The sequence below is a fragment of the Brassica rapa genome, chromosome A09, assembly GCF_000309985.2.
Source record: "Brassica rapa cultivar Chiifu-401-42 chromosome A09, CAAS_Brap_v3.01, whole genome shotgun sequence".
Classification (NCBI taxonomy): domain Eukaryota; kingdom Viridiplantae; phylum Streptophyta; class Magnoliopsida; order Brassicales; family Brassicaceae; genus Brassica; species Brassica rapa.
The window spans coordinates 12548146-12566136 of NC_024803.2; the positions used below are offsets into that span (position 1 = coordinate 12548146).

A 17991-nucleotide genomic window follows, 5' to 3' on the forward strand; every position below is an offset into this window, starting at 1 on the left:
GACTACTTCTGAATTATTCCACCAAGTTTTTATTAGTAAAAATTGTTTATACATGCTAAGTTTGTGAACTAAAGGGTATACTTTTGAATCATAAACAAGTATTTGGGTAACTGAAACATGATGTAAGACCGAATCCGAAATTAAAACGAGTTCATCGTATACGATGTGTTAACCAACCCAAAGAACTCCAAACCGAACCCGAAGTTAAAACGAGTTCATCATATACGATGTGTTAACCATCCCAACGCCCATGCCTTCTCATGTCTATCTTCAATTGACTAATAAACTTTTTCATAAATGATAAAAATAATCTCCAAACCTATTAACATTATCTATCAGTAATATTACATTTGCTTAAAAAGTTAGCTAAATGACAGTTATATTTGCACCACTGTTACTTTACAGTGTCCAATACTATTCTATTTGTCTCGAGTTAGTGAGTGAGTTACCGTGCATGTGAGAAGTATATTCATTAGAGAAACTCTTCTCTCTGTCTCATCAATTTTTACCCACTCTCATTTTTCTTGTGTGTTAACGGTCACATAGGCACATTCCAGAGTTGGAATCCGAGCTATGATACAAAACCTATAACCTCTGACCCCACTGAATTGATCTGTATACGATTTGATTTCAGCTAAGAAATGGATTAATCGGTTTGCGCCAAACATAAAACAGTATTAAGTCTCAAAGCTTAAAGTTGGTGTTTCTTGAAGAAAAAAGAGCCAAAGAAGCTAAGAATGCAAGATAGAGAAAGAGCCCATTTATTCATCATCCTTGTACGGATACTCCTCAGCGACTTGCTTCAGTAGCTTCACCTGCAACTCATATGCATCATCCCCTCGAAGAGCATCACGCGTCCATGTCACTTCTGTCTTCATTGACACCTGATCATTGTTCAGACAAATAACCATTACAAAAAAAAAAACACTCAGCCATAACATTTTGGATGTAACTAAAAAATTTTTGGAAGATAGAAGAAGACTGACCATTTCCAAAGCGCCTCTAATGACTCCACTTAGGACGTTGCAGTAGTAAAGGCCTTGGCAAGTATCGGGAAGCTCCACGAAATCAACGAGTGGATTGTCTTCCAAGATTATACTGCAGCAAGTCCCATCCGCATCCCAGCTTGACACTGATGCAGTGACCCCCAGAAACATCTTGAAACCCACCTAATGTAAGTAAACACAAAGCCTGTTACTGCTTCTCACAGGATAAAACCAAATGAGATTATCTAAATTGTGCAAAACCTTGGCAATCATTTCAGCAGTCTCCTTGAAATCAACGCATCTGGAAACGCCAGATTTGGCAAGAAACTCATCGATAAGTCTGATTCCAATGTTGTATCCCCTGCGCCATATGAATAAAGGAACTAACTTTCGATCAAAATTGTAAAATGCTATGAGCTAAAGAAAGCGTAGAAGAAGAAGAAGAATTACATTTGATCAAGCTGTTTGTTGACTTCGTCGACATCTTCGAGGTCAGTAAGCAACTGGCGCACGATTGCACCATACGTCAACGTGAACAACTCTGCGTTCTACAAAATTAATCCAAATCCCAAGAGAATCAAACAAATGTCTCTATAACGAGAAACAGATTCTTAAAAAATCTGAACTTTTACCACGCGATCGATGCTGGAGAAGATGGCATCACCGGAACGAGGACCGACAGGAGCCATGTCTGAATCTCACCAACTACATTAGATACCACACAAAATTGAAATTAAGCTCTTACGAATAATCACAACTGCGAGAACTACTCAATGGAGATCGATTAAAGATCTAACAGATATACAATAGAAAAGGGGTGTGAGAAAGATCGGATCTTACCAAAGAAGGTTTAGGTTCTACTTCTCGTTGTGTTTGCTTTTGATCTGGTCGAGATTCAGACTTCGGTTGGTTCCCACAAGTTTTATCTCTCTGATTCCTTTGGTTTTCCACTGAGAATCTCGATTGAGTTTTGGTTTATATTTAACCGGTTTCTACACAGCTCTGGTTTAATATTTTTACATAGCCGAAAATGTTTATTTCCTTCTGAAAATACTTATTTCTAACCGCGTTTTAAAAACATCAAATTATTTTTGATATAATTAATTAATATTTTTAATTTACTTTATATAATATATAGTTGTAGAATTTAAAGTGTAAAAATATGCTGATCAATTTATATTTTGTGTGAATATATTATATAGTTTACTAATTTTTACCATTATATAATGGATAGTAGAAAATAATTAATTTACTTTTGTTTAAATTAATTAAAATTCATACAAATTTTATTTAAAAAATCATTTTCTGTTTAAAATTAAAAGTGAAATAGTAAGTACATGTGAGAGACTCATGTTAAGAGACTCACACTGGTGATCCGTAGGTACAAAAACGAATATTCGTCCTTCTAGTATTTTACCATGGTGTTGGTATATTCAACTGGTACTGATATTATTGAAGAGACAATTTGGCATGAACTTATAAGTAGAAACTAGATTTTGATCCGCGCTTGGAAAGCGCAGAGTTGTTGGATTATATTATAATACAAAGTCTTATTATATCGAAAAACATAATTTTTAACAGCTATATAATCTACAAATTCGTTTATTTGAGATTTTATATATACACTTTTACGTAAGTTTCTTTTCGATATGAGAATTATATCCGGATAAAAAAACAAACCGAACCGACCCAAAATTATAGGTTTAGTTCAGGTCCAGAGAAGATAACCTATTGGGTTTTTTGGATCCGCAGGTCTTTGTTTGAGTCCGGATCCTACCTAGACCCGATCATAAATATGTGTTTATTAGGTATATTTAGACATTTCGAATATGTTTCCGGTATTATGGATATTGTTTTTAAGTTTTTGGTTTACGATTAGAGTTTTGATTTCAGGTAAATTTTTCAAATTAAAAAAAAAATTGCGTATTTGGATAAAATTTTGCGTATTTTTAAGTTCATCGTGTAAGATTTTAATTTTTTAGGTATTTGAATTTTTTTGGTATTTGTTTGGAGTTTCAAATACTTTTCGTGTTTCGGATATTTTTTTAGATTTTTTAGATATCTCGAATTCTTTTAGGATCCTAAATACCCGAACAGATGTGGACCTATTACGTCCATATCAGGTCCAACAACCTTTTGATATAGATTTTTAACGTTATTGTACAAAAACATGGTTGATGAAATATTTTTCTGAGTAAAGATATCATAAGAAATAATATTAAGATTTGTTAAAAATATTTAAAATATTGTATGTTTAGAATGATTAATGTATTATCAGAAAAATAATAAATAGTTATACATAACTCCAACAATTTTTTTTATATTAGATTTTTTAAAACTCTTTCTCTTTTAATAGTATTGATTCGTTTTAAGTGAAAAGTATATAAAAGTATAATATCTAAACCAATAATTTTCAAAATCTTGAATAATCAATACTGATATCGTGAAGTCGGGTTAGCTTTAATAGAACTAATGAATTTTTTTCATTTTTGTGAAGGTAACATAAATATACAGAAAAATTATTTTTAAATATGAAAATATTATCAAACTATAGACGGTTGAAAGTTTAGTATATGATATAAGATTTTAGTGGGATATTTTATATATGATATGATTACTTTATTATAAACGAAAGAGGAAGTTAGAATGTACATATATATGTCTTGTAATTTATATTGCTTTAAATCATATATTATATGATAAAAGTGATATTATAAAACATTAGTTTCAATGCTTTTACGATTAAAAATCAAAATGGTAAATATAGTAATAGTAATGATTAGGATTTAAGAGTGAGATTTAAATAAATAAAAGAATTGAATAAATTGTTGTTAGAGAAATATATGGTAACATATTGTTAGTCTAAATTTAAGGTAAGCCCAAAAAATAATGAGTTAAATGAAAAAGTCCAAACAACTTTCATAGGTAGATTTTTTTAGATTCCTTCCCTTTTAATAGTATTGATAGCAATAAAATTAAATATTCTATTAATTTTTTCGGCAGTGCCGGTCCAACATTCTCAATTTTTTTATGCTCTAAGCTCATTTAAAATTTTATGTCTTTGTTATTTATGTAAAAAAAATTATGCCTTATATACAACTAAATTTTTCGCTTAAAATATGATGTTCTAAGCGGTTGGTTCCCTCGCCTATGCTCCAGAGATCGGCCCTGTTCTTCGGTTACCTTATTGAGCTTGCCTCAAAATTGACGAATTTGGAAGCCCGTAAATTGGTGAATCGTTGTGTTTTTTTTCTCTTCAACCCACAAAAATTCAAAAGGTTTAATAAAGCCTATAATCTCGTAGAAAGACTATAACATTAAAAGTTTGTTTCTCATATGTAGCTCATATAAGTACATAAATATCAACGAATTAAAATTAGTATTTGTAATCCACTATTTTAGTAAATTTTTCCAAGTTAGCATGCATCATGCATGTATGATGTATCTCCAGTCCACCAGTCCACCAGTCCACCAGTCCACTATCCCCTATTGTTATAAACCTAGCAACGTTCGCTTTAAAAGCTCATAACACACCAAACAAAAAGCAAAATAAGAAAAAAGAAGAGGCAAAAGAAAGTGTTCTAGTTAGAGACACACATCACACGATAAACTAGATGCGATCGCATTTGTGGTAATCTTCTTGCTGAACAGGGTCCTTGTCCCAACTTCTAGTCTTTGGATAAGCAAAGCAATGGTATATGGTTACAAAGGGAGCCGGTTACCCCTAACAGCCGTGTTTCAACTTTCAACTAATCACGTACGGTAGTTAGCAAAAAAAAAAAAAAAAAACTAATCACGTACAGTGGTAGTCAAGTTCTTTGTTAAGGAGTTTTCAACGAGAATTCAAGACGGAATTTTACAGTAACATATCGGAATTCATGACTCAATCTATCTATACTATTAAAAGTTTAATAGAAGAATACTAAAAAATCTAAGTTGGACCTATTCATTAGCTAATTAATTTTTAGTCTTACCTTATTTATCTCTCTATCTATGCCATATATATTAATAGAGAAACATTTAAAAATTTATAACTTGTAGTTTGTACTAATTAAAAAGGTGTCATACTAAATTGTCACGTAATTAGAATGTTAATTTTGCTTACGTGGCGGCTTGAAAATCAATTGATAATTTTGTTAGTTCAAAACTAAATTGTTGGGAAATGTTATATTATATAGTATGTCCATTATGAACTATTCATTTATCAAAATTGAAATTATTATATATTTTTTCCATAAATAAAACCTACGGAATTATGTAATGTGATTAAGATATATATGGCAATTAATGATGTTAAATAATAAAGATTTGCTAACAATCTGTATAATTTAAATCATTTTTGTTTAATTATTTATTATGAAAATAAATTACACAATTACATTAATCATATAATAAAAATTTAGATTTTTTGTATATGTTGTATTTTGAATTTCTCAAAACGAGTATAAATTACTAAAACTATTAAAAGTCTCACATAAACTTTTGTGATCAAGGTTTAAACTTTTTTTCTATAATAAAATACAATGATTATAAAATCATATGAATAAATAATTTTATTTTAATAGGTTTTTATGTTTATATATATATATATATAGATATTTCATATCGTTTAAATTAAATTATACATCATATGAAAATACATACTTATATTTTGATTTCTGCGTTGAACATATATTGAAAAGTTAATATTTTAATTTTGAAATCTTCATTGTTTTCTTAAATGATTATAAATTATTGAAACCACTAAATATTCCACATTAAAAAAATGGATGGTGTAAATATTGTTATACAAATATGCAAATAATCATATGAGTAGAAACCTCATTTAATAAACATCCATATTAAAAGTATACTATATATCTATATTAATATCATTTAAATTTAATTATATATCGTATACGATAGATAAGATTAATTGTTTTGATTTATTTATCCTAAGTGATTGCTAATAAACAAGAGCAGTCGTTTGATTTACATGCGCAAGCCAATTTATTACATAATAGTAACTGATTTTTTAGTTATTTAATATATAATTATTATTTCATTATTTCATAATATGCAGAAAAACATAAAATCAGTAATAAATATAAAATATTTATTCTGCACAAGGCGCAGATCTTACCATAACTATGTACCTCTTTAATAATTTTAAATCTCAAACATTTTCTAAATCTTAGACCAAAAAAAAATAATGAAATGAGAATAAACTCAAAGTCAATATTTATATCGAGCAATAACTAAAATGAAAAAAGTGACACAAAAATGAAAAAAAAATATTGAAAATAGATATGATTGGCACATAAACTTCTCATAACAATAATTAACTTTTAAATTGCTAAATCATGATATAAAACCAAAGTGACATAGTTTCATTGTAACCAAATTGTAGGTCTGAGATTCTTCGGCCTAAAAGTTAGGTTCTTATGCGATAAGTAATTTTTTGACCTAAAATATTTTAAAAAATGGGATCAGCTCATCAGTAAACAAATTATGTAATTAACAAAAGAATTAATTAGATCAAGAATATAAATTTTATTTTTCCATACGATATTTTCTTAAATAATTTTCATAAAGCGTAGTATTTATCCTAGTACATTATTATTACTAATAGCACACATATTAATGGCAAAGTGATCATCTGATTTTTTTTTCGTTTGCCGACAGAATCGCCTACCATATATCGATACACTAAAAATCAAAACAAAAATTGGCAGGTTTGGTTTAATTACGATTACAAAATACAAAATCGGATTGCTTACTCATTTCGGATATTTATTAGATTCAGTAGTAACAGCCTACCAATCTTTATTTAGAATAAGTGTATGACGACATACTAAATCAAGTTAAGCTAATCAACAACTTGATAAACTATTTTCTTCAATTTTAATGTATTTATTAAAAAGTAAATCAATTTTTTAAAAATATTAGTTTTTCTGGGTTTTTACTAGGTGGACCAACATCATATCAAGTCACAAGTTAAAGGTGGATTTTTAGGCTTTCTCAAATTTTTAGTTAATAGTTTTTTATTAAATCTGAACCGCATTATATATGGATCATTAGGTTTACCAATTTGACTTCGAGTTTGAGTCGAATACGAAAACAATTCTTATATCTTAATTTATTTATGTACTCCACTAGAAGGAAATAAATAATTTGTAATCGCATCATTTAAATGTAGATAAAAAATTCTGCCTCAACATTCAGTTTATGTTCGGGTATTTTTTTTTGGTTTTTCAGTTCTTTATATTTAGGAACCATTAAATTTAGCAATTCATACAAAGTTCGATTTGGTTATTTTGGTTCGGTTCAGGTAGTAAAATTAGAAACTATGTAATATCCAAAAAAATGGGTCAAATGTGGCTCCGGTTTGGTTTCCGAGTAATTTGATATAATATAAGTAAAAACATCAGATAATTGGGGGGGGGGGGGGTGTTAGTTTAATTAACAGGTAATTCGGTTTGTTCGGATAAAAATATCAAATAACTTGGATAAATTTTAATATTTTAGATTAAAACATATTTGTGTAATTTAGTTTTTGGGTAATTCGGTTTATAAAGAGTATTTTAAGATATTTCGTTATTTAAAAATTAAGTATAATTTAATATTTTTAGGTTTACAATTTGTATTTTAAAACTTTGGATACTCATTCGGTTTTTGATTTGGGTCCGGTTCAGTTTTTTTATTCTTAAAATATAGGATTTGTTCGATTATTTATGAAATTTGTTTTAATTTTGATTTTGATATTTTGGTTTGGCACGGTTCCGTTCTTCGATTTCGGATATATTTGTCCAGACTTATACACTTTCTTATATAGAAATTCATATAAGAAGTATTTATTTGTTTCTAAAAATAAATATGTGTTTTTGAAGCGCGAGTCAAAATCTAGTAGACATTATTTGTGTGACGTTAAAGAGACGGTACTATACAACTTGTCAAAGTGTAAAAACTTTTTTTTTTTTTGGTAAAAGTGTGGAACTTAATTTGCTATAACGATTACTTTTAACTTTCAAAGTGATTCTTGTAGACTAATATGGAAGTTCAAAATCATATACACTATACTTCCGGCGCTATTAGAGCATGTACATTGGTGGAACCCTTAAGTGTCCCTTAGTGATTTTTTTACTATTAAAATTAAGATAAGGGATTTTGTTAAGAGACACTTAATTATAGTGGTTTATTGGTGGTCTCTTAATTAAGGTTCTTAACAATTAAAAAATATTATTATCTTTAAACATAAAGTTTTAAACAAAAATTTAAATTATTTATTAAATAAAAGAAAGTCAAACATAACATTTTAAACTAAGATTTTGAAATAGAATCATGAAAACATGAAAACAAATAGTAGAAAAATAAACGAAAATAATTTGAAAGAAACATAGAAGTTCAGTTGTTGTCTTGATCACGTCCAAATTTACGCCATATATGTTCAACCAAATCACCTTTTAGTTGTTGATGTGCTTGTCTATCACGAATTCTTGTTCGAACACCCATCTGATTGGCGATATTTGTTGGCATATCTGTGGAATAGTTGAGATCGACATGTGAACTTCCGCTGCCTTCTCCTTGTTGGAAATTTGAAACATCATATCGAGGGTATTCATCTCTTTCATCTTCTACAATCATATTATGGAGTACGATACATGCTCTCATAATCTTTCCAATCTTGACTTTATCCCAACAAAGAGCGGGATTTTTGACAATGGCAAATCGAGCTTGCAAAACTCCGAAAGCACGCTCGACATCTTTTCGGACAGCTTCTTGACGTTGCGCAAATAAAACTGCTTTCGGTCCTTGGGGAATTGGAATAGATTGGATAAAAGTTGCCCATTTTGGATAAATACCATCGGTGAGATAGTAAGCCAAATCGTACTCTCTTCCGTTGACCGAGAAATTCACTTGCGGGGCTCGACCATATATTATATCATCAAAAACAGGTGAGCGATCAAGAACATTAATATCATTTAAGGTACCTGGAGGTCCAAAAAACGCATGCCATATCCAGAGATCATATGAAGCAACCGCCTCTAAAACGATGGTGGGTTTTCCCGAACCACGAGAATATTGGCCTTTCCAAGCGGTGGGACAATTCTTCCACTCCCAATGCATACAATCGATGCTTCCTACCATTCCAGGAAACCCACGAAGCTCTCCAATATGAAGTAGACGCTGAAGATCAGCCGGTGTTGGTTTTCGTAGGTACTCATCACCGAACAAATCTATTATTGCTTCCACAAAATTTTCCACACATAACCGAGTAGTGGTTGTACCGAGCCGGAGGTATTCGTCGACCGCATCAAGCACAGAACCATATGCCAACACCCGAATAGCTGCTGTACACTTTTGAAGTGCAGAGAGACCAAGTCTTCCGGTAACGTCTTGCTTTTGACGAAAAAATTCAACTTCATTGGAAAGGCGATCTACAATAAGCAGGAACAATGGCTTCTTCATTCTAAATCGTCGTCTGAATAGATTTTCAGGATATGTAGGAGTGTCACTGAAATAATCGTTCCATAACCGGAGATGGCCTTCTTCACGGTTTCGTTCGATAAAAACTCGTTTTTTTCTTGTCCTTCTTTCATCTGCTTGATCACTTCGAGCATTTAACAGATTCTGATATGTTTGATCAAGATATTGATCAAAATATTGATCGAAAACTTCATCAATTGACTCGTCATCAATTGGGTTTTGAGAAGAAGAGGCCATGATTATATATGTATTTGTGAAAGAAACGATTGGGTTGGGTTGGGTTTAGAGAGAGATAAAATATTGGGTTGGGTTTAAAGAGATATAAAAGATTGGGTTTACAAGAGATGGAAGCTTGGGTTACAAGTTTGGGTTGTGATGAGTTTAGGGGAGAAAGACGATTGGTTTACAAGAAGAGAAGGAAGGTTGAATGAAGCGGGATCAGATTGTTGGTTACAACCGTTGAATGAGAATGTTAAGAATGAGATTGGAGAGAAGAACATGAGATTGTTGTTATGTTGAGAATGTTGGGAATGAGAGTTTGCTTGCAATTTATAATGTTGAGAATTCAAGTGTTCTTTACACACTCGTGACCTCTACGTACATCAAAACCGTGAAACAATAATACAAACTCTTGTGACCTCTACAGACCTCTACAGACCTCTACAGACACCTTTACAGACCTCTCTCTCTCACCCGTGAACTCTGTCTCTCACCCATGACCTCTCTCTCTCACCCGTGACCTCTGTCTCTCACCCGTGAACTCTGTCTCTCACCCATGACCTCTGTCTCTCACCCGTGACCTCTGTCTCTCACCCGTGACCTGCAAGATGAAGAAGAACATTAATACCATTACAACAACAAACGATAAAAAGTTCAAAGCGCAGCAACATTAAACCATAACAACAACATTTTTCTTAAACTTTAAAACCATTACAAGATCAAACAATAACGAGAACATAACAACAACATCAAGAGCATTCAGACACAACAAGATCAACTTAAACTAAAATGAGAACAGCAGATGAAACTTCAAGAACACAGAGCCATGGAACTTAAGACAACATCAACTCATCAACCAGCTTCTTCTTCAGGCCTTCTTCGTACGCGAGAAGGGGATGTTGTTTGTTTATCAGACTTTCCAGTAGCCTCATCTTAGACATGCGGTCCTTCATGGCGATATCCCTTTCTTTTAGTGACACCATGCTGTGAAACTCCATCGTCGCATTCTCCTCAGTCACAGTCTTCTTGCCACTGGCCTTGGCGGTTTTAACACCCGGTGGACGCTTCACTTCAGTTGCTTGGGAGCTTGAACAAGCAGCACCATCCTCACACTTTCTTTTTTTGCAGCTTCCTTCGGTTTTAGCAGACGCTAAATCACACCACTTCTGGTCGTTCCTCAGCTCTTTCCAGGCATGTTCAAGGAGGAATTTCTGCTTGTGATTGGTGTAGAATATCTGATGTGCTTGTTTCAGCACATCATTCTCATTTTGCCCGCTCGTCTTCTCCCTGCTTGCAGCGGCGTAGGCTCCAGCGAACTTGCACACGAGATCATTCATCCTGTGCCAGCGTTGCTTGCAATGCCTAGATTCTCTCTGGTCACGGCCACCATCTTGACGACTTGCCGCAAAGTAAGCCGCTACTCTTGTCCAGAAAGCGTCTGACCTTTGTTCATTGCTCACCACTGGATCTTTACTTGTGTTAAGCCATGAGCTAATGAGCACAATGTCATCCTTAGGCGTCCACTTCTGCCGTTCTTTACGCTGTGTACCAGTCTCTCCACCATCGTCGGTTCCAAGATTGTGTACAGACGGAGATTGTGATGAAGACAGTGAAACACTGTCATCATTGTTGCCAAAGAAGATGCTTTGTTGACTATTTAATAGGTCAAGAAATTTAGAGGGTTGCGAGAATGGATTAGAATCCATTTCTGAATCAACCTCAAGGAAGAGAGAAAGAAATTAACAGAGATGAGAAAGAGGGAAGAGAAGACAGAGGAGAAGGTAAGTTTTTAACGCATTCAACATAGAGGAGAAGACAGTTTTTTATAGAGAGAACAGATGCTAGAATCGCATTGATCACACCCAACCAAACCGAGAAGACGTTTATCTAACCCATTCATCACACAAATCTATTCATATCTATCTAACCATAAACATGTATTTATTACCCAAGACAACCAAAATCTCATTTCTATCTAACCACCTAAACCTCTATTTATTACCTAACCAAACAATAACCCACCATTCAATTCATTTCAAACGAAGCTAACCACCAACATCAAACGCAACATTAATCACAAGCCACCAGAAAGATCATATCTATGCTATGCTTTAAACAATTCCACAGAGTAAAGGTTTTACCTGTATGAGAAATCGCGGGGGTTTTGTCCGACGAACCTGGACCATGCTTCTTCTTCTTCTTCTATCCATTTCATTCTCGTCAGACATCTCAAGACAAAAACACAGAAACAAATCAACACAAATCAAAGGATTCAACATCTTAAATACCGATCACGAAACAAAATGAAAGACAAGCATAATTAAAATATTCAAACTTGATTCTACTTCTTCAGATTAACGATGAAGGAACACAATCAAAGACATGCATCATGCTTCTTTACCTTCCGATTCGCCGGCGAAGCAACAGTAATCGTTTTCCATCGTCTCCGAGAGCCACCATGACAGAGAGATCTCGCTGTTTTGTACCCCGACGAGAGCAACAGATAGACAGGACACCGTCTTCCAGCGTCGACAGGACCCACCCACACATACACCGTCTCGCTGAGAAGATCCACCGGAGAGGAGAAAAATCGCCATATCGCCAGAGAAAAAAAAAACACGAAAGAATGAAAGAGAAGAAGGAGAGAGAGGAAACGCCAGCGACACCGATTCTCTCCAATTGCGATGCGACGCGTGGCGACCAAGGGACGTTCCTTCTGTCTGTTATTTAAGCTACGTCTTTTGTATTAATCCCATTTAATCTTTTTTTTTTAAACCTAATTTCCCTAAGCTACGGTGTTAAGATACACCAATGTACATGCTCTTAGTAACAAAAATAATCAAAAACAACTTGATGCAAATTTAAGGTTTACATCACATATGAAGGCCACTCACACGAGCATACAATATGTTTATAGTTAGGGGGATATTTGATGAAGACACATGCAACTAACCATGGGGGTTGACTGTTTTTACTCTATAGTCTATACATTACAAAACACTCCTCACATACCCAGTTGTAACGACCTTTTCATAAATAGACTTCAGTTTACGTCATGTCTGCACGAGTTTTTCTGAGTGGAACAACCTATATACATGACAAGGAACAAGACGATAACATTAGATCAATAACTTGATCACATTTACAGCTATGATCAAACTAATTGGTGAAAGTTCACCTGATCAGTACTCGATGATCCGCTCATCACTGTCTTCATCTTCTTGGAGCTTCCATTTCCCCCTTTTGTTACTTCGTTGACAAAGTTCTGGTCAGATGCCTCTTCTGTAGGAAAAAAATTAGCTAAATAGGAAACAAATGATTATACAAATCTACAATAACACAATATATTTGAAGAGCGCGAAAGAAAAAACTAATACCTTCTTCTTCTCCTATGCTGATTTGATCCCGGTCATGTAAATGAGAGCAGCCTTCTCGTAGCATGTTCTTGAGATTAGACGCTGAACCAGAGCTGCATATGACTAAAGCCTTCGAGCTAACCACTTGAGTCTTTGGTAAAGACTTATAGTGCTTTATCCATGGACTCCTAAGAAACTCATGAGGAGAACCACCACCGTGTCTTCCTTTGAGACGATACTCAGGTTGTCTTACATTCATCTTCTGCCAGAAACCACCATCACGAAGAACCTTGAACAAATAGCAAAAACAATACATACAAAGACTAAATTTCGATGATCCAATCACACAAGCTATATGGAAGAAACAAAAAACAGAGGTAAACGTCTCATTCACACCTGTTCATCAGATGGGTTTCCTCCTACGTTCTCCTTACTCGAATTTGAACTGAGGGAGCTGTAAAACTGGTGTACGAATGAAGCTTCCATTGATTTAAGATACAGACTATGCTTCTCATCAGTCCATTCTGTAGGCATACACTCTTTTCCCGAGGAATACTGAAACATGTGGAAACATCAATTATATATACAAACTACTGTGTAATCAGATCTTTAAAAGGCGAAAAGGAATCAGTAATAGTTGAAATATATACCATAGAAGAAGGCGTGTGTTCCTCTACAGAAGAAGCATGGTCGGAGCTACGGATATAGTTCCCTCTGTAATCACCAGCCATTGGCTGTCTATCTTGTTGTGAGAGAGGAGGAAAAATATCTCATATGAAAAAGAGTCGACAAAAGAACAGTACGCTTTTACACGTGGTTATGCTGCCACGTCATCACCGGTCAATTTGGCGGAATCAAACCTCTTTAGATCTTTTTCTTAGATAACAAAGATATTTTCTCGCACAATCTTTTTTGTAAAGCCTCAGACTCTCCGCGTTTTTTAAGACAAGCAATCTTCCCTTTTTCGTCATCTCTATCCAATGGGATTAGATCCACTCTTTTTAAGACAATGGAATGCCGATCTTATTAAGAGCATCAATAAAAAGCATGGTTTGTTCTGTGGAAAAAGACTTATTGTAAGAGATTTAGGATTGCACATGTTTCTTGATGGTAAAGTAGCCAAATAAGTGCTGAACAAAAGCTAATTTCACCAGCCCAGTATAAAAGTCGGACGATGCAAGTCCACTCTAGTATCTCAAAGTTATTGATACAGAATAAATCTCTATCTATCTAAACTTTACGAAATAGTAGTAAGAAAAATACAAATTAGAACAAAACAATTTCAAATAGTAGCAAATTTTGGAAAATAACCAATTAAAATACATAATCCGCACGAAAAAAACTTGGTAAACTTAACAATTAAAATAATAAATAAATAAATGTTACATGAGTTATGTGTATTAACCTTTTGTGTTATGATTAAAAAATTTCTCACACAATCTTTGTAAATAAAAACTAAAAATTAATTGAGAAATTTATCATATTGGATAGGATAAAATCAAGATTAAGCTAAAGTCATCTTAAAAGAAAAATCATAAAATGAAACTATCCAACTTTTTAAGTCAAGTGAAGAATATTGTCTTTGAGTTTTCATTTGTGAATGCTGTACCTTCTGTAGACATTCTCCAGCCTATATATACGTTTATATCCGTTTTATTACTCCTTCATTATCTTCATATATTTATTTAAAGTTGAACGAAAAGTAAATTATACAAAGAATTTGGAAACGATGCACACCAAATTCTAGTCATGGTGCGAGTCAAATAAGTTTCCCAAAAGTGTGACATTGACGTATTCATTAGGAGCGTGAGCAGGTATTCCCGGAATTAACAATCCGAGAACCCTATAACACTTCAAGAACCATCCTTCTCTGTATTCTTCACCTTTCCAATAAGGTATGATGAAACTCCTAATCATCTCCCACACTGAATTCATAATCTTCGGTATGGCCCATAAGATATTGAAGTAGTTTTTGTTAGGCTCCTCTTCTTCTATCTGAACACATTATTACACAATAGCAATGAAGACAGATCAGTAGGGGAAACAACTAAATGAAAATCCATGCGAAAACAAAACAGAAAGGATATATTAAATAAAATTATAAAATATAAATCATCTAGTTCTCCGTCCACTCCTATTTCCGAGATATCAAGTCATGTCCCGACCAGAAGTACATTCTCATCTGAGAAAGAACTTTAGGAACATGTGCGAAACAAGACACAACAAAAACTGTATCCATCTCAAATCATATGGGTGACTAAATTTAAGAAAATAAAAGAACATTGGATGGTTTATAAATTATAAATTACCTTTCCTCTATAGAAACTGTCATAGTAACGGCATGCCCCAAAGTGTTTGAACATAAGTGTCTTGTCGTCAAAAGGTAACCGAGGAACCATGTCGTTGCAATAAACGTATCTTTCGTAATTGACCTCATACTTCTTCAGCGAATCTTTCATGAACTTTCCAAACTCCTCGTCTCCTACACGTGGCTGGCCAAATGTGTAAACTCCTTCGAGCTTGTCTAGCATTTGCTCTTCCTCATGCATCATCAACACTCCCGTAAACAGGACTGCTAGGGCTCCACCTAGGCTATGTCCGGTCAGAATAAATTTGGATTTCGGATTTTGATTGAGAATCTCTATTAAGTGACTCTTAATAGTATAGTATGCATATTGAGTTGTTTCTTTTTGGGTTTGATCAACGTTCACTTCTTTAGGCCATCCTCCTTCTTTTTGAAGTCCTAAAGCTTTCATGAATCCTCCATGGATCTTTCCCACATTCTTAATTTCGTACCTATACTTAGAGAGCGGTTAGCATAACCCGATTAATTAATATCCAACCTAAAGAAAACTAATCAATGAAGACTTTAATCAAATTAAAACAAAACAAAAAATAAATCACCATGAGAGATCCAAATCGGTACACCAATCGTACGCGTCGAAAGGATCAGTCCCTCTGAAACTGACAACGATGAGGTTTGGATCTGTGCTTGCGTCCTTTATGACAAGCACCTCCGTTGACCTCTGTTCCTGGTAACCTGAGAAAACCCAATGAAGAATGTGTTACTACAAAAATCATGTAAATATTTGTCAGCAAACTTCTTTATATTCGATACAAGTACAAATGAATTCAAGATCCTATAATTTATGGGGATGTTAAGGTATATATGATCCTATAGAATTGAGAGAGACTGTGATTAAAGACATGTATAGCAATGAATTAAATATTTTCTTTGAAGTCATTTGGAATTGGATGAAACTAGTTTAAAAGATTAAATTGGTTTAAAAGATTAAATTACTAGAGACTTCGCGTGTGATGTCGCCAATTATTATTGGAATCAAGTTCATTTTGGTAAGAAACAATACAAGAAAATCCGCATATTTCACATGGTATTGCCTTTTTGGACCAACGCAGTTAATTTACTTAATTATATGTATTATCATTATTCATTAATAAAAAAAGGACAGCATTCTCACCATTCCAACAGCTGTAGAACCCCAACAGGTCCATCTGTATCAGGAATATAATAAAAATTGTGATTATAAGTCCAACACATAATCAATAGGATTTGATTTTGTTGTTATTTTAATCAAAGAAAATCATGCATGATCATGCTTATAACTTAAAGATACGTTTTAATAATTCGACGAAATAAAGATAGAGCTAAATGACAGTCTAGCTACGTCAGTTTCCGTATTTTATATGAACATTTTACTTACTCAACAAGGAAAAAACTAGACTATAAGGAAATTACTTTGAAATTATATTGTTAGAAGAAAAAATTATAAAATTACTTTTGGCAAAACCTATAAAATTAATAAGTTTCTCAATACCAAAAAATATTTTATCTAATTTAATACTCCAAGTCCAACTAATTATTTTACTAATTTGATGCATGTACGTTTAAATTATATTCATTTGATACTGTTCTTGACTAAACCAAAAAATAGTATCTGTTATATGTTCTTAATTTATACTAATAAATAAGATTGTTAATAGAAATGAAAGAGTTAATTAATAAAACCTTCCAATGGTTGTGAAGGACAGAGCTGACAAAGTTAATGTTCTCGTAAGAAAGCTTAGAAGCCATGATTGACAACATTGCTTTGTATCTTTTACTTCCTCTCTCTATTCTCCCGTCTAACTCCACTCGTCCGTCTAGGTTTCCGTTTAGAGATGCAAATGTCGACGATGTTTCTTCTGGCCAAATAATCTTTCCTGAAATAATTACAAAAACAAAAGAATATTTTATAGGATTTAACTAATTTACGTGTTTCCCGTTGTATTTGATTTTGATGTATTAACGAACTTATATTAATTGATTAAATGCAAGAAAGTCAAAAGAAAACCATACCTTTGAAAAGATTTGGGAGAATCATGAAGAAGCCACCATTGATATAAAGAAGGTTGAACCAAAAACCAAGAGAGAATCCGAAAAAGTAGAGAGGTTTCCTTAGGAGAATCATGAGTTTTTGAATCACGATGGATACAAAGATGATCCATCTTCTCCGGAACTTGCAAGGATCATTATCTTCAAGCCTATCTTCAGAAGAGTGTATGAACCTTCTATTCCTGAGATCTGAGGAGAAGAGAAGACGTATTAGATCCGAGAAGGTGGCTCCTCGCGGATCCAAAACAAAATAGTTTTCAGTTGTACACATTTTTCTTTTCTTTGTTTGTGGTTTGATTGTCAAAATTCTTTTAGCTGGAAGAGTTGGTTTGCAAGTTTAAGTCATGCTAGCTTTGTGTACTTATGCAATGTTAGGCTAATATATTTTAATATTTGCCACGAGTTTATGCTTTTGCTTTGTTTTATTATTTAAATGTCGATATTGCGATGATATCATGGAGGTTGGTCTCCGTCCACAAGCCAAGATTATTGACACATGCGTTGTTCATAAACCTTGCGTTACGCGGGAGACATATTTGATTTGACGAATCCCATATGCATTAAAATATTA

At 33.3% G+C, this 17991-nt stretch overlaps 5 protein-coding genes across 11 annotated transcripts; all 5 read right to left on the reverse strand.

Annotated features, from left to right (window-relative positions):
- Window positions 1-608: 608 nt before the first annotated feature.
- LOC103839271 (trafficking protein particle complex subunit 3) lies at window positions 609-2028 on the reverse strand. 2 transcript variants are annotated; one of them, XM_009115778.3, is made up of 6 exons: window positions 1827-2028; window positions 1619-1691; window positions 1437-1534; window positions 1248-1347; window positions 987-1169; window positions 609-884 (listed from the first exon to the last, which is right to left on the reverse strand). In XM_009115778.3, the coding sequence occupies exons 2-6, from the start codon at window positions 1673-1675 to the stop codon at window positions 762-764; spliced, it is 561 nt and encodes a 186-aa protein (XP_009114026.1). In that variant the 5' UTR covers window positions 1676-1691; window positions 1827-2028; the 3' UTR covers window positions 609-761. The 2 variants fall into 2 exon arrangements, with proteins under 2 accessions (XP_009114026.1, XP_009114027.1); XM_009115779.3 differs by having other exon boundaries at window positions 1619-1694; window positions 1827-1898.
- Window positions 2029-7597: 5569 nt separating this feature from the next.
- Window positions 7598-9749, reverse strand: LOC103835504 (putative nuclease HARBI1). Its single transcript, XM_033280261.1, has one exon. The coding sequence runs from the start codon at window positions 9687-9689 to the stop codon at window positions 8370-8372; it is 1320 nt and encodes a 439-aa protein (XP_033136152.1). The 5' UTR covers window positions 9690-9749; the 3' UTR covers window positions 7598-8369.
- Window positions 9750-10341: 592 nt separating this feature from the next.
- Window positions 10342-12466, reverse strand: LOC117128243 (glutathione S-transferase T3-like). 5 transcript variants are annotated; one of them, XM_033280263.1, is made up of 3 exons: window positions 12073-12466; window positions 11813-11899; window positions 10342-11288 (listed from the first exon to the last, which is right to left on the reverse strand). In XM_033280263.1, the coding sequence occupies exons 1-3, from the start codon at window positions 12219-12221 to the stop codon at window positions 10505-10507; spliced, it is 1020 nt and encodes a 339-aa protein (XP_033136154.1). In that variant the 5' UTR covers window positions 12222-12466; the 3' UTR covers window positions 10342-10504. The 5 variants fall into 5 exon arrangements, with proteins under 5 accessions (XP_033136154.1, XP_033136153.1, XP_033136157.1 ...); XM_033280262.1 differs by having other exon boundaries at window positions 10342-11324; XM_033280266.1 differs by having other exon boundaries at window positions 11813-11950; window positions 11990-12458.
- Window positions 12467-12498: 32 nt separating this feature from the next.
- Window positions 12499-13933, reverse strand: LOC103839269 (cold-regulated protein 27). 2 transcript variants are annotated; one of them, XM_009115776.3, is made up of 5 exons: window positions 13678-13933; window positions 13424-13582; window positions 13049-13316; window positions 12850-12971; window positions 12499-12758 (listed from the first exon to the last, which is right to left on the reverse strand). In XM_009115776.3, exons 1-5 carry the CDS (start codon window positions 13756-13758, stop codon window positions 12720-12722), a joined length of 669 nt encoding a protein of 222 aa, XP_009114024.1. In that variant the 5' UTR covers window positions 13759-13933; the 3' UTR covers window positions 12499-12719. The 2 variants fall into 2 exon arrangements, with proteins under 2 accessions (XP_009114024.1, XP_009114025.1); XM_009115777.3 differs by having other exon boundaries at window positions 12850-12953; window positions 13678-13853.
- Window positions 13934-14664: 731 nt separating this feature from the next.
- Window positions 14665-17712, reverse strand: LOC103839268. The gene is made up of 6 exons (XM_009115775.3): window positions 17385-17712; window positions 17055-17248; window positions 16507-16540; window positions 15932-16067; window positions 15337-15823; window positions 14665-15022 (listed from the first exon to the last, which is right to left on the reverse strand). The coding sequence occupies exons 1-6, from the start codon at window positions 17689-17691 to the stop codon at window positions 14771-14773; spliced, it is 1410 nt and encodes a 469-aa protein (XP_009114023.1). The 5' UTR covers window positions 17692-17712; the 3' UTR covers window positions 14665-14770.
- Between the last annotated feature and the right edge of the window lie 279 nt (window positions 17713-17991).

Coding starts and splice junctions, on each gene's coding strand:
- LOC103835504 (XM_033280261.1), bottom strand. CDS start 9,689: ATGGCCTCTTCTTCTCAAAACCCAATTGATGACGAGTCAATTGATGAA.
- LOC103839269 (XM_009115776.3), bottom strand. CDS start 13,758: ATGGCTGGTGATTACAGAGGGAACTATATCCGTAGCTCCGACCATGCT. Junction 13,317..13,423: donor GAAACCCATCTGATGAACAG/GTGTGAATGAGA, acceptor TATTTGTTCAAG/GTTCTTCGTGATGGTGGTTT. Junction 12,972..13,048: donor CAGCATAGGAGAAGAAGAAG/GTATTAGTTTTT, acceptor TTTCCTATTTAG/CTAATTTTTTTCCTACAGAA.
- LOC117128243 (XM_033280262.1), bottom strand. CDS start 12,221: ATGTGTGGGTGGGTCCTGTCGACGCTGGAAGACGGTGTCCTGTCTATC. Junction 11,900..12,072: donor CTTCGCCGGCGAATCGGAAG/GTAAAGAAGCAT, acceptor TTTTGTCTTGAG/ATGTCTGACGAGAATGAAAT. Junction 11,325..11,812: donor CCCCGCGATTTCTCATACAG/GTAAAACCTTTA, acceptor CCTATTAAATAG/TCAACAAAGCATCTTCTTTG.
- LOC103839268 (XM_009115775.3), bottom strand. CDS start 17,691: ATGTGTACAACTGAAAACTATTTTGTTTTGGATCCGCGAGGAGCCACC. Junction 17,249..17,384: donor TCTCCCAAATCTTTTCAAAG/GTATGGTTTTCT, acceptor TAATTATTTCAG/GAAAGATTATTTGGCCAGAA. Junction 15,023..15,336: donor ACAGTTTCTATAGAGGAAAG/GTAATTTATAAT, acceptor TAATGTGTTCAG/ATAGAAGAAGAGGAGCCTAA.
- LOC103839271 (XM_009115778.3), bottom strand. CDS start 1,675: ATGGCTCCTGTCGGTCCTCGTTCCGGTGATGCCATCTTCTCCAGCATC. Junction 1,535..1,618: donor TCTCCAGCATCGATCGCGTG/GTAAAAGTTCAG, acceptor TTAATTTTGTAG/AACGCAGAGTTGTTCACGTT. Junction 1,170..1,247: donor CTGCTGAAATGATTGCCAAG/GTTTTGCACAAT, acceptor TACTTACATTAG/GTGGGTTTCAAGATGTTTCT.